At 50.0% G+C, this 25,865-nt stretch overlaps 7 protein-coding genes across 8 annotated transcripts; 5 read left to right on the top strand and 2 right to left on the bottom strand.

Moving 5' to 3' along the window:
• Positions 1-3,268: 3,268 nt before the first annotated feature.
• Positions 3,269-4,349, top strand: PV06_02291 (uncharacterized protein). Its single transcript, XM_016402950.1, has 2 exons — positions 3,269-3,855; positions 3,907-4,349. The coding sequence occupies exons 1-2, from the start codon at positions 3,339-3,341 to the stop codon at positions 4,065-4,067; spliced, it is 678 nt and encodes a 225-aa protein (XP_016266847.1). The 5' UTR covers positions 3,269-3,338; the 3' UTR covers positions 4,068-4,349.
• A 56-nt stretch (positions 4,350-4,405) lies between these two features.
• PV06_02290 lies at positions 4,406-6,763 on the top strand. 2 transcript variants are annotated; one of them, XM_016402949.1, is made up of 3 exons: positions 4,406-5,026; positions 5,078-5,904; positions 5,966-6,763. In XM_016402949.1, exons 1-3 carry the CDS (start codon positions 4,594-4,596, stop codon positions 6,020-6,022), a joined length of 1,317 nt encoding a protein of 438 aa, XP_016266846.1. In that variant the 5' UTR covers positions 4,406-4,593; the 3' UTR covers positions 6,023-6,763. The 2 variants fall into 2 exon arrangements, with proteins under 2 accessions (XP_016266846.1, XP_016266845.1); XM_016402948.1 differs by having other exon boundaries at positions 4,406-5,904.
• Positions 6,764-6,867: 104 nt separating this feature from the next.
• On the bottom strand, positions 6,868-10,307 carry PV06_02289 (uncharacterized protein; the record flags this gene model as incomplete). Its single annotated transcript, XM_016402947.1, has 9 exons — positions 6,868-7,121; positions 7,245-7,591; positions 7,675-7,771; positions 7,870-8,247; positions 9,280-9,357; positions 9,453-9,549; positions 9,634-9,782; positions 9,860-9,991; positions 10,067-10,307. 9 exons carry the CDS (start codon positions 10,305-10,307, stop codon positions 6,868-6,870), a joined length of 1,773 nt encoding a protein of 590 aa, XP_016266844.1.
• A 1,114-nt stretch (positions 10,308-11,421) lies between these two features.
• On the bottom strand, positions 11,422-11,724 carry PV06_02288 (uncharacterized protein; the record flags this gene model as incomplete). Its single annotated transcript, XM_016402946.1, has 1 exon — positions 11,422-11,724. One exon carries the CDS (start codon positions 11,722-11,724, stop codon positions 11,422-11,424), a length of 303 nt encoding a protein of 100 aa, XP_016266843.1.
• Positions 11,725-16,077: 4,353 nt separating this feature from the next.
• Positions 16,078-18,091, top strand: PV06_02287 (uncharacterized protein). The gene is made up of 3 exons (XM_016402945.1): positions 16,078-16,775; positions 16,873-17,801; positions 17,909-18,091. Exons 1-3 carry the CDS (start codon positions 16,321-16,323, stop codon positions 18,028-18,030), a joined length of 1,506 nt encoding a protein of 501 aa, XP_016266842.1. The 5' UTR covers positions 16,078-16,320; the 3' UTR covers positions 18,031-18,091.
• Positions 18,092-18,478: 387 nt separating this feature from the next.
• On the top strand, positions 18,479-19,973 carry PV06_02286 (uncharacterized protein; the record flags this gene model as incomplete). Its single annotated transcript, XM_016402944.1, has 5 exons — positions 18,479-18,619; positions 18,679-18,808; positions 18,872-18,995; positions 19,058-19,500; positions 19,563-19,973. 5 exons carry the CDS (start codon positions 18,479-18,481, stop codon positions 19,874-19,876), a joined length of 1,152 nt encoding a protein of 383 aa, XP_016266841.1. The 3' UTR covers positions 19,877-19,973.
• A 397-nt stretch (positions 19,974-20,370) lies between these two features.
• Positions 20,371-24,216, top strand: PV06_02285 (uncharacterized protein). The gene is made up of 5 exons (XM_016402943.1): positions 20,371-20,619; positions 20,679-20,719; positions 20,770-20,864; positions 20,916-23,332; positions 23,390-24,216. The coding sequence occupies exons 1-5, from the start codon at positions 20,615-20,617 to the stop codon at positions 23,670-23,672; spliced, it is 2,841 nt and encodes a 946-aa protein (XP_016266840.1). The 5' UTR covers positions 20,371-20,614; the 3' UTR covers positions 23,673-24,216.
• Positions 24,217-25,865: the final 1,649 nt, after the last annotated feature.

Genomic DNA, 25,865 nt, shown 5'->3' with positions numbered 1-25,865 from the left:
CGTCCGCAGGCAGAGTCAACGACGGCACTTACATCGCTCTCTTCATCCTGATGTTGTCGGGTTCCATCCTCGCCATGTGTCTCGTTCATCCGAGCAAGATCGTCCGAGACGATGGCACAAGAGTTTACGTGGTCAAGCACGCATCCTTGACGACCGAGCTGAAGAACGTCGTCAGGTCGGTGAAGGTCGAGCCTTGGATCATCCTCTTCTTCCCTTACGCCTTTGCCGGCCTCTGGTACGGCGTTTACCAGAGCAACGACTACAACGCTTACTTCTTCGATGTCCGGACTCGTTCGTTCAACTCCATCTGGTACAACGTCGCCCAGATGGTCTCGGCGGGTCTGCTGGGTCTCTTCTTGGACATTAAGTACTTTACCAGAAGGACGAGAGCGTTGCTGGTAAGTCACACACATATACTCTCCCTAAAAAAAGTCATCTGTCGTGAGCAGAGTACTAATCTTGGTGTTCCTCTCACAGGGATGGGTGATTATGTTCGTCTGCTTCAATGCAGTGTTAATCGGTGGTATTTTTCCTCTCCGGAAATCAAGTCGTTCCCATCCTGTCGAGAAGGTTCTCGATGTCAAAGACAGCGAGGCTGGAGGATACATTGCTCTCTACTTCTTTTATGGCTTCCTGGACGGCGCCTGGTAAGTTTTTTTTAAACAAAAAAAAACAAAAAGCCAGTCACTAATTTTTACAGGCAATGCTACGCTTATTGGATCATGGGTACATTATCGAACGACCCCCTCGTGCTCAGCATGTACGGTGCCTTTTACAAGGTCTTTGGCGCCGCAGGAAGCGCCATCGTCGCCGCTCTGGACGAGCAAAAGAAATCTTACGTTACCATGTTCGGATCGTACTGGGGACTCACGGCAGGGTCACTTGTGGTCTTGCTGCCTCTGGTGCTCAAGCGTGTCACAAACACCAGTTACACCACAGAAGCGGCAAGCTCGGCGAAGATGGTGGGTGCTGGTGGGATGCAAGCTGGCGTGGCTGTAGGCGTCGATATGGAAATCGAGGGCGAGGAGAAGGAAATGCATGCGATCAAATAAAAGCAGTGCCCATGTATGCCCTGACATGGTTACGTATCGTGGGGACATTGTGTAAGAACAAGAGAACGAGTCGTCACTTTTTCGCGGTGATCGGCGCCAGCATCTGAGGATGTATATAACCATAAAGTAATGAATGTCATCGAAAGAGAGGGACTGATTTTCTTCTTCGTTCTTTGAGCCGTAAAGCCCATGTGCAGTTGTCTCAAGCCAGAGGGCCATTCGATCCAGGGAACACTAGGGATGTAAATCAGGCTGACGAAGTATTGCCTTGGATTCGCTTGACAATGTTTGTATTCTAGGATTTCATGATAGAGAGCCTTCCCAGTGTGCAACTTGTGATGCATGCTATTGTCGAGCTCGGCTCCGAATCGCGCTATGAGTATGACCTTGACCACAGGTCAAGCCTCAGATCCAGGCTCTACAATGGTCCGAGCGCAGGCTTACAGACCCCAACAGTGTTCCACTCTTCGCTTTGAACATTCGCGACCGAGTTCGATCTCACAACTGAGGTTGAGAATCTAATCCGCCAGAAGGAGTTTGAGCAGATCTCGTTATCAACTATGAGAGTACTCGTGAAGGATATCAGCACCCTTAAATTTTGTTTCTGGGACTTAAAGGACAGCCAATCTTGTTTTGGGACCTGGTTATATTTCAGTAGAAATAGAGTCTGAGGCATATGTGCGTGCGCCGGCATTTGTGATTGTATCTCATTGATAGCGGAGGTGAAAGGGGCGAAATCGACTGAAAACTGGTCCCACTTTGGAGAGAATGAATTCCAGCCCAAAGCATAGAACATACACTGAGCGCGCACCTCAATGTTGATCCCACCAACATCGCAGTCTCAGTAACAGACAATCTCAACCCGCAGGAGGCCGAGTCGGGCTCACAAAGGCTGAAGAAGGCTTGGTCTTCAGCATCCCATGAATCTACTGGCCAAGCACTGAAGATAGTGATTCCAGGTGGCAGCAGGATCTGAATGATGTGCTGCTGAACGATGGAAATGACCTGGTTTGCATGACCGCAACCAAGAAGTCGAGTCAGGAGATATACCGAGGTCTCCGGAGACGCGTAAGTGCCGTTCCCATCTTCTTCTTCTTCGAAGAGCTGATAAGGGTCTGCTCTGACGAAAAATGCAGGTTCATATGTTCGCAAATGTATGCCTACCGATCTCACTGAATTCCCGATCCAGGCGAGTGCAGTATATAACGGGAGCCACGGGTCTCCGGAATTGGTTTTGAGAGCAACCTGGTTTCCAGCCTTATCCCATTGTGGTAGATTGAAAATGCTAAGGCTGCGATGTTTGAAAGTTGTGAAAAGGCCGAGCAAGTGAGGAAATCGCGTGGCCTTTCAGCCAGAACGCCACAATAGCCCCGTCCAGGGCCTCTCTGATTTTTTCTTTCATCGGACCTTGTCCAAGCAAAAATGCTGAGGTCCGTGGTGTATTTCAGGATCTCTTCTTGAAGTCTTGGAAAGGCCTGTCCTTCTTCGCCATACATGAGTGGCATATTGATGTCAAATATCCCAAACAAACAATATGCCATGTCTTCAAACCGGGTCGTCTCTCTGCCTGCTGCCCATGACATCTTCTGGGCAATCGAGATGGATTTTACTCGTCATTCCCCAAAGTATGTGAAAGAATGGCGTATGTCGGAATGTTCTCGCCGATGAACTCCTCAAAGGAAAGAGTGCCGGTATTGATCAATCGCATTGTGATCGGATACTGTGATCGTCTATCATCAGATCTTGTCGGAACGCCTTCTGTCGAAGATACCAACAGCGTTGATAAAAGTGATATCGCAATGTCAACCGATCTGATCACAAAGTTTTGGGCCTTGTAGTTGAGGCTGACAACCTGTATCAGGCTGAGGCAACCGCTTCGAAGTCATCTCGACAGACCACGTGCTGCCGAGCACTCGCTTGCTGTGCCACCAATCAAGTTGTAACACGATGGTAAGTCACACAACAGCCTCGGCTTGGATCAAAGGACCTTCCTGTTTGTACAGTGATCTGAAAGGGGACAATCAATGGGAGATGGACCATATGGGCCGGAAACAGATGTCCGAACTGCGTGAAGCCGAGTAGAAGCAAGCACGAGTACAGTTTAAATAAAGCCTCAGCCTCGTTCAGCCTCGTCATTATTCCAGGCATCGACCGAAGTTCTGCCGGACCCTACTGCAATTTTCCGCTCGTGTCTGCGCCTGGCCAGGGTTGTTTTGATTGTACACAATAAGAAGCAACGTTAAAGCCGCAATCTAGTCTCACGGAAGACCTCAGTGGTCCTTCATCATGGCAGATAATCAGCGTGAGACTGCTACATCACATCCTCCGACGCCTGGTACTGACAGGAAAGAGCAAGATACATCCCGTGGAGAAGGCCGCAGACGAAGCCGATCGCCGCCTCGCAGAGACCGTGATAGACGAGAGGATCGACCTCGGCGCAAAGACACAGGATTTAAATGGAAAGAAAAGCGCCGCGACGATGGTGATGATGGCCGACGAGACCGCGATTCAGGCTTACAACGGGGTTACCGAGACCATTACCGCCCTCGGTCCAGATCCAGATCCAGATCACCGCCCCCTCGACGGTCATCGCCTAGGAGGGAAGATCGAGATCGTTACCGAGATAGCGACCACAAAGAGCGTTTAGGCGAGGATAGGGACAAGAAGGAAAAGAAGGAGAGGAGAGAAAAGAAGGAGAAGAAACCTGCACCTGCGGCACCTACACAGCCTATGATCATAGTCTATGTGAACGATCGGCTGGGAACCAAGAAAGCAATACCATGCTATCCAACAGATCCAATAAGTAAGTCTTCTACATGAATGAATCGAATATAGACTGATGTACGTGTGATAGAGGACTTCAAAGTCATTGTCGCATCGATGATCGGACGACAGCCGCATGAGATTCTCCTCAAAAGACAAGGCGAACGACCCTTCAAAGACCAATTGACGCTACAAGACTATGGAGTCAGTAACAATGTGCAATTGGATCTGGAAGTTGATACGGGCGACTGAGGGACTACAAGGAGCAATTGGCAGAAGTCTGGTTGTTAGCAAGTGTGCTGAATGTGTGTTGAGCTACATGATAGTATTTTGTTCAGTATGCACCACACAGTGTTACGTGAGGCAGTCTCGTTTATCGTCTACCTTGGGAATATTCGATTGAGACATGGCGCGGGTAATCGTATCTAGTCAATGGGAACACAAGGCTGTGAATCGCAGTGACGCAATTTCATCGTTCACGTACCTGACAGCCTTGGTGTCCCAAAGTAGAAAGTGGGGCGAGACAAAAAGTTCTCTGGTGCAAACAGCCTGCGATCTAGTAGTTTTCGTTTTCATTTTGAGCATGTCGACAACGACTCAATTGAATTCTTGCCCGTTCAAGGCGCGGTCTCTCTGTTGTTGGAGAATATGATATAGACTCTGTATCTTGAGTCTCATTCGCCATCACCGCACCACGTTGTCGACCCTCTTTGCCCTCTCCTCCCCTCCCTCCCTCTCAACCACCATTACTCCTACCGACTCGTCTCTCACCGACACGATGGTCCGAAACATCGTGGTCCTCGGCGGCTCGTCCCACCCAGTACTGACTGACACTATATGCGAGATCCTCGGTATCGAACAAGGCCAAGCTCTCTTCTCGAAATTCTCAGTCGGAGAAACCCGAGTTGAGATCGGTGAGTCAGTCAGAGGAAAAGATGTATATATCATACAGTCGGGTGGTGGCAAAGTGAATGACCATTTTGTCGAACTGCTGATCGCCATCTCGGCATGCAAGACCGCCTCGGCCAAGAAGGTCACCGCTGTCCTTCCTCTCTTTCCTTATTCTCGACAATCGGATGTTCCCTACAACAAGAGTGGTGCACCATTGGTAAAAGCTGCAAAGTTGGATCACAAGCTTGTCCAGGATGGAAACGGCTACTCATTCGACAGCGTTCCACCCACGCCTCATCCGGACAAGGGTGAAAGCCATGGTTTGACGAATGGATATTCCTTCCAGAAAGCCGCTTCTAAATCACAACTAGATGATGGCGATGGCAGTCCTGCACATCAAGCTCGTTTCAGCCATTACCGAGATCAAAATTCGCAGACCAAGTCGGGTTCCGAGTATTTCCCAAGTTCGCGAAGGCGAAGCGAATCGAGTGCATCCACGACCAATGGTGTTGTCAATCATGATTTCGCGGCAACTCCGAGCAAGACGGAGAACAAGACAGAGGTCCTGGAAAGCTTCAAACCTCGTCCGGGTTATCGACAATGGGTGGCCCAGGCTGGAACTCTCGTGGCAGATCTTCTTACTTGTGCCGGTGCCGATCACATTATCACCATGGATTTGCACGACCCGCAATACCAGGGCTTTTTCGACATTCCCGTCGACAATCTTTATGGGCGACCATTGCTCAAGAAATACATCCAGCAAAACATCCCAGACTATAAAAATGGTGTTGTTGTCAGTCCTGACGCTGGCGGTGCTAAACGTGCTACTGCCATTGCCGATGCCTTAGGCATTGAGTTTGCTCTCATTCACAAGGAGAGAAGGCCCACCAAGATCAACGATCGCCAGAATGCCACCATGATGCTTGTCGGAGATGTCACTGGCAAGGTGGCCGTCCTCATCGACGATTTGGCTGATACTAGCAACACCATTACCCGAGCAGCTAAGCTCTTGAAGAAAGAAGGAGCCAGCAAGATCTACGCTTTGGTAACTCATGGTGTTTTGAGTGGCGATGCGATTGATAGAATCAACGCCAGTGCCCTCGACAAGGTCATTGTCACGAATACGGTTGACCAACAAGAGCATTGCAAGCGGTGCCCGAAACTTGAAGTGCTTGAGGTGGGACATGTTTTTGCCGAGGTGAGCATCCATCCAAACCAATTTGTTTTGCTCGTTGATTCGTTGGCTAACCGAATTACAGGCTATCCGACGGGTCCATTACGGCGAGAGTATCAGTGTGCTGTTTCAGTATGACTAGTCGCAAGATTACAAAAAGAGTCAACACGAAGCTACCCAGTCAATGTGGTTACAGAGATGCGTCTCTAAACCACGTTGCAAGCGATACACGAGCATACTTTGCCAGCTACCACTTTTTCCAAGTTCATCACTGATTTTAGGTGGAAATGAGGCCATCAGGGAAACCACAAAACACCAAAAACAGTATCAAAATACCCAGATAACACCATAAAGAAGTGCCTTGGACCAAGTGCTGGAGAGGTCTTCCAACAACAAGTGGCGTTAAAGGATGGACAATGATTGTATTTGCAATTGTGGAAAGGGTTGTATCCAGGGCGGAGAGATCTGAGTTTTGAGTGTACTCTCCATAGCAATATGCCTTCCCATTCAACCTTGTATTCTCTAGGTCAATGCCGCAGCCTTCAAAGGGTATGGGTGAGTAGATGAGAATACCAAACAGCCGCCAGATTTTCTCTTTGTTTGTGGTGCTTGCACCAACTCCTGAGCTGAGGAAGTGCTGTGATCGGCTCTTGCTAAGCTTGCGTGGTGATCGAGACCAAGTTCTCCTGCACTGCTCCATACATTTCAGTTTCCAATGGTCGAGGTCGATCGATGGCTCATCGAAAAAGAAGTCCAGCCCGGCCGGCCACGATATGAGCGGGCCTCTGCCTGAAATTCGCTGTCGCCTGTCCAACTGCCGGATCCTTGAAAGTGTCTGGTTTTAGGACATAGGAAAAAACATGGCCACGTGCACCATTTACCCTCTTGAATCCTTCCACTTAGGTACGGATCAATGGTAACGCATGATTTGCACAAGAGATGGATCAGATTTGGAGTTTCCAGCACCAACCATGCCCTTTCCCTTACTTAATATCGATAGCACAACCGCCGTGTCTTGGTGCTCATTATGTCTCGGACAGTAATGTTGCGTGAAAGCGGTTCATAAGTTAACACATCATCGAGAGAAGCAAAGGATTCGCCCAAAGCCGCCGAATCACTCTGCTTGTGTTCTCGGGATGGATTTGGGCCGTGGTACTCGTACAGTCGTCGTTCCGGGTCCTTTTGCTGCCACATCCACCACAGTCGATCGATCTGTGTATGGTGGAGGTAGAAGACGGGATCTGTGAAGGAGCACGTTTTTGTTTGTTAGTTGATATGTTCACTACTTGGAGAAGCAGAGTTTTGCAATCTCAAAGGACGAACATACCGTTTGGTGCGGTCAGCAACATGAAATCCCCTCCGACCCCGTGTGGTATAGCATCGTGGGGGCCGTCTTCGACGGCGGTGACAAAAATCCCAGAAATCCTCTTGGGCCAGAGCATCGTTCAGCACGTCCGGGTGGAGCTTCTCGCCGCTGAAGTTGTGGAATGGCGGGAGTCGACCAAATCCACGCGACAGGCAGTGCGGTTGCGTCGCCCAACCCGTGTTGCGGACTTGGTAATTGGAAAAAGGTCCATCGCGGACGCAGGTGGCGTTGGGAGGCATGTTGGTCGGAGGTAGCGAAAGGTCACCGTCGCCTCCGAATCCTATTCGGGAATCCCATATCGGAGATGAGGCTGGATCTTGCCAATCAAGCGACCAGTCCCAGTAGCTGGTCGGGTCATTCGATCGTCAGTATTGTTCTTCCCTCAGCCACGCAGAAGAGAAACAGAATGGAAACTGTCCTACACATACACTAAACCTTTATTCCAGCCACAGAAATCTCTGAGGGCCTCTTCATACAGATGAATGAACCAACGATGCCATGAGAGAAAGCCGACCGTGTTGTGATCTTTGATTGAGACATAATCACGTGTTAGTGTTTGAAAATGTTTTACCAGGTGTCCAACACATATACCATGACAAGGCGGGCGACCAGGACCGACTCACTTGGGCTTCCAACATGAAAATGCAACCATGGAAAATCGTCAGAGAGTTTTGCTTCCGGGTCGAGTCGAGAAGGAGTTTCATGTAGACAACTGATGGCTCCGATATATTGCATCTTCTCGCCGTCCGAGAGATCCCTCCACTCCCGTCGAATTGACGGATCCTCACATTGTCCTGATGAGACAGCGTTGCTACCGGCACTGCCATCACCACGACGAGGATATGGAAGGTGCGTCGCCGACGTTATGATGGCTGGAGCAAATATGACAAACGCCACAGACAGCAAGACCCATGTCTTCTTGACAGAAGAAGTGTCATTGTGTCGTTTTGCAGGAGACAGAAGATCTGTGTCTCGTCGGCCCGGGTCCTGTTCATTCTGCTCTGCCTCGACATCAAGGTCAGCAAGAGCCTTGTACTGCCCACGCTTAGGTCCGTTGAAATTCAACATCTATGACCTGAGCCGCAGCTCCAAAGGAATTTTACTTTGCTGAAAAGAACGACCTGTCACACAGGTCGAACGGCGGGCTATCGTGTAAGAAAATTAACAAATCCATCAGAAGTTATACTGCTCACTGCGTCCTATCGGGCATATGACCCACGGTTCTTCACTTGCACCCCACGGAGACCACCCCAAAGACATACAGGATATCGTACTCCGGACCAGCCGAAAGAGACAATTGAAGCGAACAAATGCGCACTACGTTCCATCCCTCTTGAAGATCTCCACCTCAATAGGTGTATGTACATGACTCGTACGTAAAGGAAGCCGGACTCGACGGGTTAAAATGTGGGACCCCTGTGCCAGGACGGCGCTAAGCCTAGCGTTTGGGTTGTGGCCTGAATAGATGTCCATCCCTCTTCATTGCCGATGCAGCCTTTTGTTGTCGAGGTAGTGACGTTCTTCCGTGGCTACAGATCCCTTTGGACTTGCATCCAAGGGAGCCAAGCCTCACATTAGACGAAGCACTTCTAGCAAGATCGTCGTCTACGAATCAAGCTTCCGAGGCGAAGTCCTGGTGGTTGTGGTGTAAACACACCTTTTGGGAAGTCGTGAAGGTTGATAATGATGCTTGCAGACAAGTACCATCCCATAGGTGCAAATGAGACCATCCTGCATGATGTCTAACAGGTCCTTGAACATATGTGCCCTGTTGTCCTCTATGCACCTTTACTCCCCTTGAATTCACCGCTGCCACTACTTTAAAAATATGGTTCAAGCCTTTATGTGCAAATACTCGACTGAACAGGCCCTGCTCTCATAAGATAGAAGGATCCCAAGGAAAGATGAACTCTCCGGGACTCGGATAGATGAGCTTATACCCCGGAATCGCCTTCTTCTCTGCCCATTCCACCATGGCCCAGGGGTCCTTGCACTGTTTCTGCATGGAGAAGTCGGGATAAGGGTCGATCTACCCTCGACCCAGAAATGGGTGACTATGCCAGGGTCGGCATTGCACATGATGAATTGTCGCATCATATCGATACAGTGATCTAAGTGACAAAGTAATGTCAGTCAGCCACTCGTGGAGTTGTGGGCAGAAAGAAAAGTTCTGTTAGATAGGTAATCACCCGAGAGCCTTCCTTACCAATGTGAACACGCAACACGTGAGGAGGATTCCCAAACGCTTCTTCGTCTTGTTTCTCCATGTAGTAATCGAAATAAGTGTATTTCCTCACCAGGTCCTAAGGAGGTAATGAGTCAATTGACACGGATGCGAAGTAGCATGGGAGGTTTTGTAAAAAGAATGACCTAGGAGTAATACTCACAAGACAGTGCATCTGGTGAGCAAAATCCATGACTCCTATTGCTCCGTCTCCGTACTGGTCACGATGTTGTGGCGGGACTCGAACGACCTTTTCGGGGTCTTTGCCCATTTTCTTCACTTCGTCGTCGGTCACCGGGATCCATACATCTGCTATTGCACTCAGTCTTTCTCTTTTGGTTCTTTTGACGAAAAGCTAAAGGACTTGGTTGGAATCTCTCCATACTCACCTTTGATGATACTCTGCCATTGCTCGTCTCTAGCGTCATTTGGAGTTCCTGCCCACTTCTCTTTGAAGTTGAGCGTTCCGTTGAGGTTGACTGTGCTATACTTATCAAGAACACCAGAATTGAGAATGGGTGCTAGATGTGCAAGATGTGTTAGCTTGGTCAAGCTACAGGGGCAGAAACTCGGTGTTATGAAAGGAGATCTCTCACAAGGAGTATGTAGCTCTCGAACACACCGAGAGTGGAATGATCTCTTGTCGAGATAGAAATGAATGGCAAGAAGAAGTGATAATATGGCAATAATGTATGGCCGTAGCCTCGACAACAGCGTCACCAACCTCGAGGACCAGCTCTTTGGTTTCAAAGGTCTGAGGTCTGTGTCTGAAAGCCCGTCGACTGAGGTCCGATCCTCAGGACCTGAAAGTAGAGGCTTGTAATTCTCGGATGCCATTTTTGATATGCTCTCAGGAAACCTCTTGATTAGAAATCAGATCGCTGTTGATGTGGCTTTTGTCTGGTCTCCTTATATCTGAGTTGACGGCTCAAGCACAAGCAGAGGTAGAAGACTTTGAAGGTTGGGCTGAAGAGAATATGCTGCACCAGGGGGGCATGTTGTGGGCTGACTGTGTACTAGCCCACAGTTCTATACACCCAGTGGACTTTGTTGGCGTTTCTCGGTCCTAGACAGGTGGTATGGTGCGCGATCATCTGCGCCGGAATCCCAGACGATGCACAAAAGTGCAGAAGGCTACAATTACCCGTAACTGCTGCAGGTCAGAAGAATCAACGCTACATCAATCGCTTACGTTGGCCAATTGCCAATAAAGGACAAAGGTCTCTGGCAATGAACATGATCCATCACCGAAGCAGTGACTCCTCCTTCGGAACTTTCTCTTGAAACAGAGAATGATCATCCCCTCCTCGAGTATAATGCTAACGTAGCCAAGAATTAAGGGGATCTTTAGTGACATGCTGAAGATATGTCTCTCTACGATAGGTATTGGTTTGAAGTCGGCTTCAGGCCACCAAATTGGGGTGGATTCAAGTGACAAAGTGTTAGGCAACTCGAAACTTTGGCCCCAGTGGGTTTCTCCAATGCGACACAAGTACATGAGTAGTGTATGTATGTGGTAAATAGCCATAGGGTCTCAATGGACTTTTCAATGGGACTTTCATGAAGCTAGGCACAAGAGTGGAAGTCTAGATTAAGTAGTCCGTGACCTCGGTCTCGCTTATTCTGATAAACATCGGGTAAATGATATATTACGATACGAGGCAACAAGTCGCTAAAGCTACGGAGACAACAGGAGAACATGAGGCCCGAGACGGACTAGGCTTGGTATATGTGGATACGTACGGGGTATTCGTTAACTTCAACGACACCCGAATACAGACACACAACCTGAACCAGAGCCATCCCTGTCGGTTTGATTTCTCCGTGATATATCCTCTTCCGGCGTATTCACTCTTGCATATCCCCTTTGTCTTCCTGGGCCGGACAGTTAGAGAATTCTAATAATAGTCCTTTTCTCACTTACCTTGGCGACTCCCCAGAAGACCTTGCTCTAGTCGGTGGTCTCGGGATCAACCTCTTCAGCGACATCGTCCTGGTAGTACATGGTCATGCGTTTGGCTTTGTCGGTGTCCTCCGCCATACGTGGGGCAAGGGCAGAGGCAGGATTTGCAACAGGCGCTGCCCATGCTCCAAGTGCCGAGCTAAGGGCAAGAAGACCAAGAGCGTAGATTGATCTCATCCTGCCTGACTGAGGATATTTATGAGAGAAGAGTAGTTTGAAGTCAAGTTGCAGTTGATCAGCCGGAGATTTTGGGTTGAAGCGAGCCTCTACTAAAGTTTGACAAGGCAGCATCTGTGTTTTTATATTCCAGCTTGAAGCTAGCCAGCTATAGTATCACCAGCGGGTACTGCCAGCCACTTGGTCGTCAGTCATCCCGACTCATGACCACCCGTTACATTTCGAAATGGGATCGCAAGGTTCGTGTCTCCTTGCTCCATAACCACTGCTCGACACCTCGTCCATCTGGCTAGTTGAATGCTGCATGCAACCAACCAGGTTTTGAATGCTTCGGCTCCTCGTTCATGCCTCATCAAGGACGATGACTGGTCACAAAGTATGAAGTTCATATGCAAGGCGACCAAGGTAGTGACATGAAATAGACATGCTCGATCCACATCGCTTACCTCTTAGCAGTCCTTGTTTTCCTTTTCCGAACACTCCGGGTCAGAAAGAAGTCAAGCTGTCGGAAGGAGGGAGTTAATCTAGAAGTCTAGTCGAACGGGGGCGCCGTGTCAACCGCGCATTCCCAACCTAGACTCTTACAATCCTGCCTTGAAAGCAATGACCCAAAAGGACGAGAGCACCGAAAGTCTCTTGAGCTCCAGGTCAAATTATTTCCAATCTCCCAGAGGACATGAACAAGACCTCGAGGCTTTGCGGGATCATCGAAACATTTTCACCCAGGCTGTGTGGTGGAAGTACACACACTGGATCGTCCATGCTGTGTCGATATCTCTGATCTCATTGCTTGTACTCGGCGCGTCACGGTCGACTTGTTTGGAAAATGGATATTCACGGCTCGAAAGTCACTTGACACCTTGTCATTGTGCCCTGTCGAGATTGTGAGGATGTGGTCTGACTGTGCAGCAGCTCCCCCAGTCGATGCAATGAGATACAGATCTGTCAAATTCAACGGCTCTATCGACTTCAGGTCGGCATGGAAAGGATCACCTCGGCCTGAACTCGACGCCCTTTGGAACAGTGTCACTCACAACAGTCAGTGTTTTTCAACATCGAGTATCTCAAGACTAACGTGCATTTCAAGTTACATACTTTGCCATCTCAGAGGATGATCTTAAGCAAAATGGAAGAGGGGGCTTCACCGAGGAGACTGTCAGGTTTCCAACACAAATAGGACACGGATACATTGCAGGGTTGGAAGTTTTTCACCATTTACATTGCTTGGTATGGACGTTGATATCCAGTCTACATGACTTCCAACTGACAGTAACAGAATATGCTTCGCAAAGTCTCATACGCAGAGTACTACAAGGACCAAGACATACTCTGGACAGACAAACCACAGGTTTTTCGAGATCATGTCGGTGAGTTGTCCAGACTCGTTCTGCACATGTTATTGAGCTTCTCCTGCTAAATTCTTACTACAGATCATTGTATTGATATGCTTCGTCAACAAATCATGTGCACGGCAGATACTGGCCTGACGACGTACGTCTGGGTAGACGGGTACCAACTCCCATATCCCGACTTCAGCACGTATCACCAATGTCGAGACTTTGAACGAATCAAGGGCTGGGTGGTGGAGAATCAGTCGCCTATAAATGTTCGAAAATATCGAAAGCCGCCGGGTGTGAGGCAGCTTGACAAGCCTCCCTATCCGTAGTTAAGAAGATGTTTATGTCAATTACCGACTAGAGTATATGACCATGAGCACCATGTAGTTATTTGTTCCATTGGTTCGTTCAATAAAGAGGGGCTTCTTCAATGGAGTAGTAGCTAGTAAAGATGTAGGCAACCTGATGTGGTCGTCTGTTGTCTGCTGCAACGATTAATACTAGTCCAACCCACTCCACATGGGACCTATCGATAAAGCGTGTGGAGCGCAGACCGGCTTGGCAATCATCGCCCATGAGGAGTCTGTCGTTGCGACCATATCTGGCCCAGGACATGGACACACCTGCTCGCTATGCACGGTGAAAGTAAATGGCCCCCCGAGAGCTGACGTGAGAGCCAGTTCTGAGCGCTGCATAAAACATGGACAGGTATGGACCACTTTGGCCATGTATGCAGCTATGTGACATTTGACTCACACCAATGCACATCAAGATGAAGTAGTGGGGTTTCCTGGCCATCCCTTCCAACAACCCGTATCGTCAATGCAGAAGGGTGTGTCGTGGTATCTTGACGAACTGTGAGTTATCGGCCATTGGAGACTTGATTCCCTTCGACATCCTTTTCTTTACGAAGACATGTTCGATTTCCTACCATGGGAGATTCGTCAGTTACGGCCATTGTGACCCCAAGTCATCATCTGATACAGATTCTGAGGCTCTACTTCTCAGGCCTCGGATCAAAAAAGGATGCCTCAACCAAGAAAGACGAAGAAGAACAGCAACCATTCATGGAGGGCATAAAGTCTTCCTCCTCATGGCCGAACAGAGATGAAGGAATGCTTGTTCAGCGATCGAACAACTCCTGCCAGAGAACATTCGGCACTGCGTTAACAATCATCAATGTCGTTCTATTCTGCCTCACTACTGCCTTTCTCGTCCTCATCAACAGATCTCGACGGATCTCTTCCTCATCTTCTGTCAACACATCTCCCTATCAAAAGCCGGAATTCAACTCGGCTCTCAAACAACTCTCAAGCTATTGTAAGTAAAGAAAGACGTCCACTATTTGGTATCCTTCTTTAAATAATCGTACACTTGTTTACTGCGTATGACTCTTTACATGACATGATATGTATGACACCGACTTACTCCCTCTCTCACAGCACCAATCTTCGACGCTCTGGACCTGGGAAGCAAAACGGTCCAATTCGACGGACGATTCTACAACGACACGTCCATCTACCGTGGCGACCCATCTCCCGAGGTGGATAAAGCCTGGCAATTCCTCGACCACGACATCTGGACCGTGTCGGAGGACACGGTCAGGCGCGTGCACAAGGACCCGTCCCGCGCCATCAAGGTCGACTCCAAATGGGGCATGGGCGACGACGCGTACATTGCGACGTACGACTTCGTCCACCAGATCCACTGCCTAAACACGCTGCGCAAGGAGATCCATTACGGCCGGTACTGGAACTCGACGCCGCCGTCCGAGATGCACCTGGCGCACCGCAACCACTGCCTGCACATGCTCCTCCAGGCCATCGTGTGCCACGCCGACGTGGACGTCATCACGTACGAGTGGGTGTACGTGGACGATCCGGAGACTGGGGCACGGTCGTACACCCCGTGGCCGGATTTCAACTCGGTCAAAAAGTGTCGAGATTTCGATACCTTGTACACGTGGATGGAGGACCATGTGCCGAAACAGTCAAAGGCGTTGTATGAGAATATCGAGAAACCTGCTGACGCGCCGGCGAGGTCGATTTATGATACATAGTCCTGCACTCGGTGACGAGATGAGGCATCTTCCATGTCCCAGGATGAGGACGGGCACGAGCAATGAACCACGAGGCTGATCCGATCAGGGGGGTTGATCTGTGTTTCCCCGGACACGTCACACCGCGTGAGTACACAGGGTACCGTATCCAGCCAGGGTGCAATTAATCCAGCTCGTGAGATGTTTAAGTTACTTGCCCCTAGGAATGAAGAACTGTCCACTCTGTGCATAGACACAGCAAGGTGGACGAAGGTGTGTCTGACTCCGCCTTTTGGTGGCTGATGCTGGCAGCTGGAGCCATGCTTGTCCCGAAGTCAGTACTCGTACTGAGATACTTGGGCATTCAGTGAACCAGTAGTTAATCTCTTCCCTCGATAGCCAGCTCGAAACCATAGCGTTATGATTGTACCTTTGGACGCCCCCCGAGGTATCCGTATTCGTGCCGAGAGAGCAAACGCCACAGAGGCAAGCCCCACACGAGTTCAATCCCCTAGTACCCCAAACCCCCTCCAGCAGTCGCCAGTTCAAGTTTCCTTCTACAACAATATCGTGAACGGTGTAGATCTGAAGTAGGCAAATACCCCTTCCAGTCTCTTTGATCAATCTTTCTTGACTCGGAGCAGAACTGTAAAGATATGGCTGCATCAAAAGATTGGGCGCAAAGAGTATTATTTACCTAGTAAACAGTACTTTTTCCTAACTAAAGTACAGACAAAACGAGGTTCCCGTTTTGGCGGGGTAATTCCTAGACCCAATTCAAGTAATTAAATCTACCATATGATACGGAGTAAGTAAAAAAGAACTAGAGCTCTCTCTCTCTCTCTCTCTCTCTCTACCCGAGTAGTTTGTCGTCTGATAAGCCTCCGTGCGTGCCTGGGGGGAGGCTCACTCTCGTACTCCATACTTAGCTAAGTTAGGCAAGGTAGATGTGGTACCTTGGCCACTTGAAGTAACTGGCTGGGTATTTACCGACTCTCCAACTTTGGGCCAAGAATCGTGTCATCCCTAATCCTTCTTTCTACCGAAAAGTAACACGAGTACGAGATGCTCGACTCAGCACGCCTTACCTTACCTTACCTTACCCTTACGCTTGGCCCTTTTCTTTGTATTTCCTCTTTTCGAGTTTCATCTTCTTCTTAAGCTGGCAGATTACTCTTTTTGCGTCGTTCCTTCAAAAACATAAAATACATCTATACACACACATATATATTCTCTTGACCCTAAAGATAGAGGTGTCGACTGATAAGCATTTAGAGGGGAACGGTTATACCTTTATCAACCTCGTCCAAGAACGAACACTCTAACACACTCAACATGGGTTCAATCTCACCATCGACCAAACGTGCCATCACGGCCTCGGACATTGACAATCTCCAAACCCTGCTGAAAGATACGTCCGCCAAGGTCCTCGCGCCGACGGACGAGGGCTACGAGAAGAGTATCCACCGCTGGTCCCGCGCCGCAGAGAAACCGGCGGGGGCCGTCTTGACCCCGACGTCCGCGCAAGAAGTCAGCGTCGCGCTCAAGTACGCGAGCGAGAAGGGCATCGACGTCGCCGTCAAGGGAGGCGGGCACAGCACGGCGGGCGTGAGCAGCACCGACGGCGGACTGCTGGTCGACCTCAACGCCAAGATGCGCGGGGTCAGCGTCGCGGATTGGGAAGGCGGAGTCAAGGCGTTCAAGGTCCAGGGCGGAGCGACGTGGGGGGACGTCGACCAGGAAGGGGTCAAGTTTGGCCTCGCGACTGTGGGAGGTACGGTCGCAGATACGTGAGTCTTTTTTTTTTGCCTATTTCATTTTTTTCTGCTTCTTCTTATTGCTCCTTTTTTCTCATTTTGCTGACACTGATCCTTCTTGCGAATTTAGTGGCGTAGGTGGTCTCGTACTTGGCGGCGGTTATGGATGGCTCACGGGGCAACATGGTCTCTCGATCGATTGTATGCTCGAATGCACCGTGGTCCTTGCAAACGGTGACATCGTCAAGGCGAACCCCAAGGAGAACGCAGATCTCTTCTGGGCTCTGCAGGGCGCGGGCCAGAACTTTGGAGCCGTCACCGAGTTCGTACTGAAGGCTTTCGAGCAGGGCGACGTCTGGGCTGGACTCCTGATCTTCCCACCGACACCTGAAATCATAACGAAGGTTGTCGACGCCACCAACAGGCTCTACACTCCGGACGCGAACGGAAAGACAAAAGTTGCCGGCAGGGGCACCGGAGGTATCGCCATCGCCAGGCCTCCACCCGCGGGCGGACAGGTCATGATCCTGGTGAGTGTCATATACTTCGGCACGGAGCAGGAGGCCAAGACCATGTACAAGGAGCTTTATGATCTGGGGGCGCCGGTCGACACGACGGCCATGGTCCCATACCCGACCGTCAACACCCTCTTGGCGCCGCCGATCGGGATGCGTGCGAGCATGAAGGGAGCGGCGTTCAGCATGCCAGTCCGCACCGACTTTGTGCTGGAGATGCTCGAGAACTATGTCGCCTTCACGGACCCCGATCCGGATACGCACGTGAGCATCATCTTGTGGGAGATTTTCGACCCCCTGAAGGTGGTCCAGGAGAAGAACGTTGGCAGCTTTGCGAATAGAGGTTGGCACTTGAACGGCCTGATTTTACCCATGTGGAACAAACAAGAGAACGACGCCAAGTGTAGACAGTGGGCTCGGGATGTCAACGAAAAGTTCAAGGCCGAACTGGAGAGACAGGGGAAAGAGACGGGCAAAGGTGTCGAGGGTGGTGTTGGATTGAGAGGTGACAAAGGGGCCGTGTTGCTCTATGGAAATTATGATCGTAAGTCTTTTTGTCCTTTTGCTAGTGATTGCCTCAACGGCAACGACTGTTCTGTGTGTTTAAAGTGGTCATCATGACTGACTGACAAATTTCCAAAAAAAAAACAGAATATGATGAGAGATCCAGGGATATCTTTGGAGAGAATTATGCAAAACTTCAAGGGTTGAAGGCGAAATATGATCCTGGAAGCACATTCAATAAACTCTTTGCTATCGCTCCTCAGTCTTGAAGGCAGGGAGAAACTAGGCTGCCGCCATCAGTCCAAGTAGAATATAAATGATACATTGTCCAAGTCGTCTTCAGAATTAAAATGGTGGTGCCTGGTGAAGCTCGGTCATATAACGTAACCAGATATCCGTGGCCAGGACACCAACACCGAATCACCTTCGGCCCTAACAGGCTTTTGGTAGGCGCACGTTGAATTATTCAGTATTGATAGATCGAGCTTTTGACTTTTCACCTCCCTCGTATGATGGGTATTGGTGGGTTATGATGTCTTGTTCTTTTCCACGGGCTCCGGGAAAATCCACGGCGATGCACTTCGGCCATAGCGCTTCATGGCCCACACCGCTGCATGTATAAAGTGATTGATTGATGCGCACTTGGTGATAGAGTCGGTTGTCACATTGTCCCTCATCATCGTATTTCGCAACATTCCAAGAGTGGTTATTTATAACATGGAATCGATCATCACACAAATCACGTCGCTGGCGGAGGCCGCCGACGAGGCTGGCCGACAAACGATACTGACCAGTCTTCAACAGCTTCAGTCTCAGCTTGAAAGTCCGATGGACACGTTGATGAAGTTGTATAACTCGGTACATGATCATTCGAAAGTACAATCAGATTCCAGGCTGATCTTATAATTGGCATCTAGCAAATCCAAATCAGCGTGTTATATGTTGGGGTCCAGTTGGGCCTGTTCAAGCACCTTGCTGAAAATGCTTCGTCGCCTGTGAGCGTGGCACAGCTCGCTGAGAGGTCGGGCGCAAGTCCTGAACTGCTCCGTACGTGTTTTTCAACATATCCGGATTTGTCACTCGCTGGATCATCGGCTCACATCAACCTAGGACGACTACTTCGATATCTTGCCTCCTTGGGATTCGTCTTGAACCCATCCCCAGATCACTATCAAGCTAATAAGCTCACACGTTTTCTTGCCAGCCCTCAGATTGATGCTGGTATGGTTCACGGGTAGGTTCACCCTCTAGGCCTTTTGGGCGCTGAACGAATGCGCCGTCCTCAACTTGAAACAGATTCGACACCTGCGGACCGGCCGCCAGCGCACTGCCTGCCTTTCTTGAGGAAACATCATACGCAGACATCTCATCGAACACCAAGACTCCGTTCCAGAAAGGACACAGCACCGAGCTCGGTGGGTTCGACTGGCTCAAGCAGCACCCGAAAAACTTCAACGCCCTTCAAGTTTCCATGACGGCAATTCAGAACTCGGATTGGCTCAAAGGCCTGAATGTGCTCGACCAGGCGGCCCGGCAGGTCACGCAAGGCTCTGAGAAACCGTTCTTTGTGGACGTTGGTGGTGGCCACGGTCACCAGTGCAAGCAACTTCTCGAAAAGTATCCCAATCTTCACGGCACAATTGTCCTGCAAGATCTTCCTCAGGCTGTGAGTGGATTGCCGCCGATCGAGGGCGTAAAGGTCACGACGCAGAACTTCTTCGAAAAGCAGTCTGTTCAGGGTAAGCAGTCCCCAGCAAGGCACACTTGAACCTACGTGGGAGAATGTTAACCAAAGTGCTAGGGTCAAGGTTCTACTACCTCCGTCGTATCATGCATGATTGGCCAGATGATGACTGTGTGTCCATTCTGTCCAGATTGGCGGAGGCAATGGGTAGCGATTCGCAGATACTGGCGGATGAAGTGTTCATGCCCGATACCAATGTGCCATGGCAAGCGTCGCTGCAGGATGTCTGGATGAATGTCTTGTTCGCAGGAAAGGAACGCACACGGACGGAATGGGAACATTTGATTGAGAGGTCAGGCTTGAAGCTGGTCGATGTTCGGACGTACAATGCATCCTCATGTTCTTCGGTGCTTGTGTTGGAGAAGGCGTGAGCATGTCTGAGTGGTTGCTAGAAAACATACCGCCTAGCTGGTTAGTACTTGCCTACCTGTATATAAATAAATGACACCCGCCTCAAGTGATATCCCGCAGTGGTCCTCACATTGAAGAATCGGAAGTGGTGTTGAGTGCAGGTATTCTGGCGCAGCGCAGTCTCTTGCCTCACAGCGATAAAACACGCTACTTGTTGTTACACGTGATTTTGAGTCAATAACTGGTACGCGTCTGGAAAATTGTTAAGTTACAGGGGGCTTCACACTGGAGCCAATGCGCCTATTAGGGACCAAGTAAGGCCCCTGAACCCTTGTAATTGGTGCCTGGGCGAAGATGTTTAGGGCTGGCGCGTCACGTTCCGCTGCCGAGTGGCACACACTTACTGTACTGTACGGTTAGAAACGAGTTTGGCCCGTCCGTCTGGCTCCCGCCCTTGTGCCGCTTGCTGCGCGTGTCCGTTCATCATCTGTGTATGTTCTACATCTTTGTCCTGCAGCGAATCGTGCATTGACGACCGATCCCCTTTCCAGGAGCCTATCGAACGAGGTTTGACATTTGGCTGCAGACGTAAACATCCGCGACTGCGACAATCCCCTGCACCACCATCCCATTGACCCAAGATTCACTGTCTGCGACCGCAACTTGTCCTCTGTTTACCACCCGCGCGGCCGGGTCGATCTATTCGACACTGATGCTTTCCTCCTGGCCCGATTGACAATTTTCCTCGGGTTTTGAACATGGCGTGCGTCTTGATACTCTGTTCAATATATACGCCAGATCCCCGCTAACAACTGATCCCAGTTCCAACTCAGCCAGCGGAGGAGGGGGCAACAACATCAAAGGTATTGTCAACCTATACGACTTTGACTGGCCCGGCTAACACGATTCCCAGTTGTTGCCCGATTCCGTCCGCAGAACAAAGTCGAAATCGGAAATGGAGGTCAACCAATTGTCCACTTTACTGGCGAGGACACCTGCCAGGTCCAGGTTTGTTGTCCTGTCGCAGAAAGCAGTAGACCAGACACTCATGTCGTATAGTCCGCCGAAACGAATGCTCCCTTCACGTTCGACCGAGTTTTTGATATGTCCTCCCAACAAGCCGACATCTTCGACTTCTCCATCAGATCAACTGTAGAAGATGTCATGAATGGTTATAATGGAACGGTCTTTGCTTATGGCCAGACTGGCGCAGGAAAGTCTTATACGATGATGGGAGATATGGATGATTCACACAAAAAAGGTATAATCCCGCGAATCACTGAGCAGATATTCGATGCCATTCTCGTGCATGGTTCGGCTCAGATCGAATACACCGTGGGCATCTCATACCTGGAAATCTACATGGAACGAATACGAGACCTGTTGAACCCGGTTATGGACAACTTGCCCATCAACGAAGGCCCGAAGGGTCCATATGTGAAAGGCTTACGAGAGATATACGTGAATACGGTTGATGAAGTGTACACAGCCATGCATCTGGGTCAACGAGCAAGAGTTACAGCATCTACAAACATGAATTTGGAATCTTCGCGGTCACACTCGATATTTTTGGTCACGATAAATCAAAAGGACGTCAATACTGGTTCACAAAAGAGTGGTATGCTTTATCTGGTTGATTTGGCAGGTTCAGAAAAGGTGGGCAAGACAGGCGCCAGTGGACAAACGTTAGAGGAGGCAAAGAAGATCAACAAGAGTTTGAGCGCTCTCGGAATGGTCATCAACGCCTTGACCGATGGCAAATCCACTCACGTCCCTTATCGAGACTCGAAATTGACGAGAATTCTCCAAGAAAGTTTGGGAGGTAATTCAAGAACGACTTTGATCATCAATTGTTCTCCCAGCAGTTACAACGATGCAGAGACTGTCAGCACCTTGCGCTTCGGAATGAGAGCAAAGACGATCAAGAACAAGGCCAAGATCAATGCCGAATTGAGTCCTGCGGAACTGAAACGCCAATTGAAGATCATCCAAAACCAAGTGATAACTTTCGAAAAGTATATAGCTTCTGTGGACGCGGAACTGTCGTTATGGCGGAGGGGAGAGACAGTTCCAAAAGAAAAATGGGCTCCTCCGATGGGAGGCACAAAATCAGAATCGAGGGCCAGGCCAGATACGCCCTCTCGTGCTCCTTCGGATCTGCTAAGGTCAGAAACTCCAAGTCGGCCAGATTCTCGAATGGGCGAGAGATCCAGCACACCCAGTATCATTCTGGAAAAGGACGAGAGAGAGGAGTTCCTACGCCGAGAGAATGAACTGCAAGACCAGCTGACGGAGAAAGAGACTCAAGCAGCTAATGCCGAACGCAGTTTGCAGGAACTGCGAGAAGAATTGAAGTCGTATAAAGAAGGAGCACTTCGGACGACGAAAGACAACGAGGTCATGGCTGATAAACTCAACAAGACCGAACTGGAATTGCAGAAATTGAGCTATCAGGGCAAAGAAGATGCAATCACCATGGAAGGCTTGAAAGACGCGAACACCGAGCTAGAGACCGAGTTGGTATCTGTCAAACAACAACTTCTAGAACTCAAGATGAGTGCCAAGGAGACCACGGCAGCTCTCGACGAGAAGGATCGCAAGAAAAAGGAGAAAATGGCTAAAATGATGGCAGGGTTCGACTTGGGAGACAATGCGTTTTCCGAGAACGAGGCACGTATGCGCGATATGCTCGATCAGGTCGAGTCACTCCATGCTGCCAGTCTGAACGGGGAGCAAGTCTCATCGGATGTCCTAGATGACTTGAGAAACAAATTGCTTGAATCTCGAGACCTAGCTCGACAAGCAGAGACGTCCCTGAATGTTCGTGCAGAAAGCGAGCATGAGGAGCGAACACTTGCCCTAGAAGAGAGACTAGCTTCAGTTCAACAAGATTATGAGGATTTACTGACACGCAACTTGAGCCCCGAAGATGTGGAAGATGTCAAGAACAGATTGGAGCAGCTCTACTCGGATCGAAGAGAGGCACAGACTGAGCTGGTGCATGATCTGCGAGACCAGCTGACTCACAAGTCTCAGGAGATTGAAAAGCTTCAGAAGTCCATGTCCGATTTGCAAGGCCGTGGCGCCGCAAACGGAGCACCCAATGGAACACCCAACAAGAGCGTACAGCAGCAGATGGCCGAGTTCGATCAAATGAAGAAGAACCTGATGAGAGATCTTCAGAACCGATGCGAGCGTGTTGTTGAACTCGAAATCTCACTCGATGAGACAAGAGAACAGTACAACAATGTTCTGAGGTCGAGCAACAATCGCCAGCAACAGAAGAAGATGGCCTTCTTGGAGCGCAACTTGGAACAACTTACCGTGGTGCAGAGACAGCTCGTGGACCAAAACACCAGCCTGAAGAAGGAAGTGGCAATTGCAGAGCGCAAGCTGATTGCAAGAAATGAACGGATTCTGAGTCTGGAAAGTCTGCTGAGCGATAGCCAGGAGAAACTCACCGCAGCGAACCATCGGTATGTATTTCTGATTTGCTCAAATCATGATAGGAGACGCTAACCAGTCCGAAATAGTTTCGAACAACAACTGGCCGCAGTCAAGGAACGTCTTGAAGCCGCCAAAGTGTCGTCAAGGAACATGGCCGCTGGTGGCCCTGGCGCAGCAGGTGGATTCAATAGTCTCATGAACGCCGGAGCCAGAATCGCAAAACCACTTCGCGGAGGAGGCGGTGCTCCTCCTTCCAACCTGGACGGAGCCAACGCTAATGGAGCAGCTTCCTTGCCCATTATCTCAAGTTTGGCTGGGTCGGACGGGGGGAATAAACGAAGCAGCTGGTTCTTCAACACGGGTCGATGATTAACATTCCATTGACTTCATCCATGGTTTATGACCGTCTGGTTTGGTGTCGAAACATAAAGACAGAGTCAACATTGGCCACGATCTGTGGTTGTTCTCGTCTTTGTCCTTGATCTCAGGCGTCCTTTGTGAATTTCAGTCGGCGACATATTAGATCTCTGAAGTTTCTCCGGAGTAATCAATTCTGCATTCTAGACTGGAGCATTGTCGCGAAAGGGGGAGAGATGGATAAAGAGTTGTTTTGATGAATCTCTCCTTGGTTGTTGACCTTTTCGAGCAGAACGACAGAAGAACTGTCAGGATCTTTTTTATGCATAACGAGCCATGGGATGTTTCATGTACCTACCTACCTTTACTTACCTACCTGACCTAGCTGAACCTACCTAGCCTAGACATGGGGTGTCCTTTTTCCTTTCTTCTTTGTGTTCAATCTCATAACGAATCAGCTACGAATTGATGGAGGGGAAGAGAGAGAATGGAGGCGGGGACCGAATTGAATAGCAGACAAGACAGACAGACAGACAGACCAAAAACCAGAAACGTGATTCAAAAGACTCTTCTTCACGACCGATTGAGAGATATAGGAGTTAAACCTTGACGGAGTATCTTTGCAGATCCTGAAGGCGATATCATTATGCCCGAAATCATGTGGATGTGACTACCAAAATGATGATGTAGCTGCTTGCACTGCACCGGTTCAGTGATGGGCCGAAGACCGTGAAAAGATTGATTGGCCTGATCATCAGAATTGCCTCGTTTTATCCGGTAACATACTCTGTCAAAGTGTTCGAAAGGATATTCTATCCAGTTGAGGAAGAATTGAAGGTCGGGAAAATGGTTCACTTGTGAGCCGACTCCCAGAGCGCGCAAGACTAACCCGTTTTCGTATCGAAACAGGACCCAAATACCAATCAGAATCAAAGGCGGAGTCAAACCCTCTTCTGTCCAATCGGACATAACGAGAATATGCCTCCCAACTTACTTCCGGGGCCTGGCATTGCTTCTGGGATGGGGAGGAAATTCAAGGTATATAGTTGTGACGTTCCGAAGGCTTTGGCGAGGAGGGAGAGGACAATTCAAGCATAAGAAAAGACTTCTGAACCATACAAGCAGAACTTCGACAAGTATCGTACGAATACCTAAGTATTACCACCATGGCACCACAACAATACGCCAAAGATCAGCCACAAGGCTTCAAGAATAGGATTGAGAACATCGCGATCGTCGGTGTAAGTTGAATCAACCACACAAAGCCACTCGTATCGACGGGAGAAGGGAACATACACTGACGGTGGTGTCTAACCTAGGCTGGCGGACAAATCGGTGGTTACCTTGCAAAACACCTTCTCGCGACCGGCAAGCACAATGTCACGGCCATCACGCGGGCCGACAGCGTCAGCAAGTTGCCCCGAGGGATCAAAGTGGCCAAGGTCGACTACGGCGACCCTTCCACGATAGTCGACGCCCTTCGGGGCCAAGACGCTCTCCTCATCACCCTGAGCGTCTTCGTGCCTCCGGACACGCAAGCCACGCTGATCAACGCCGCCATCGAAGCCGGTGTTCCCTGGATCATGCCCAACGACTGGGGTACGGACTCGACCGACGACAGACTCGCCAAGGACACCATGCTCACCGACGCGCGCTGGCAGGCCCGAGACCTCATCGAAAAGGCAGGGCTGGGCCGCGTGTCCTTGGTGTGTGGGTTCTGGTACGAGTACAGCCTCGCGGGGGCGGCGGTGCGGTACGGGTTCGACTTCAAGAACCGGAGCGTGGTGTTTTATGACGACGGCAACACCAAGATCAACACCAGCACCTGGGACCAGGCCGGGCGGGCCGTGGCCAAGTTGATGAGCATGAAGATCCTGCCGGAGGACGCGGCGGACGACGGCAGTACGACGCTGTCCCGGTTCCGGAACCAGTTCGTCTACGTCTCGTCCTTCCTCATCAGCCAAAAGGACATTTTCGCCTCGGTGTTGCGGGTGACGGGGACAACGGAGAAAGATTGGACCGTCACGTACGAGGACGCCCACGAGCGCTACAAGGCCGGCGTGTCCGAGTTGCAGAGTGGCAACATGGACGGGTTCCCGAAACTGTTGTACGCCAGGGTGTTTTGGCGTGGCGGAGGCGGGGATTTCGAGTCGGTCAAGGGGACCAGCAACGACCTTCTCGGGCTGCCCAAGGAGGACCTCGACG

This window comes from Exophiala oligosperma (genome assembly GCF_000835515.1).
Source record: "Exophiala oligosperma strain CBS 72588 unplaced genomic scaffold supercont1.2, whole genome shotgun sequence".
In the NCBI taxonomy this organism is placed as follows: domain Eukaryota; kingdom Fungi; phylum Ascomycota; class Eurotiomycetes; order Chaetothyriales; family Herpotrichiellaceae; genus Exophiala; species Exophiala oligosperma.
Note: the sequence above shows the minus strand (reverse complement) of the source record. Positions and strands in the feature narration are given on the sequence as shown.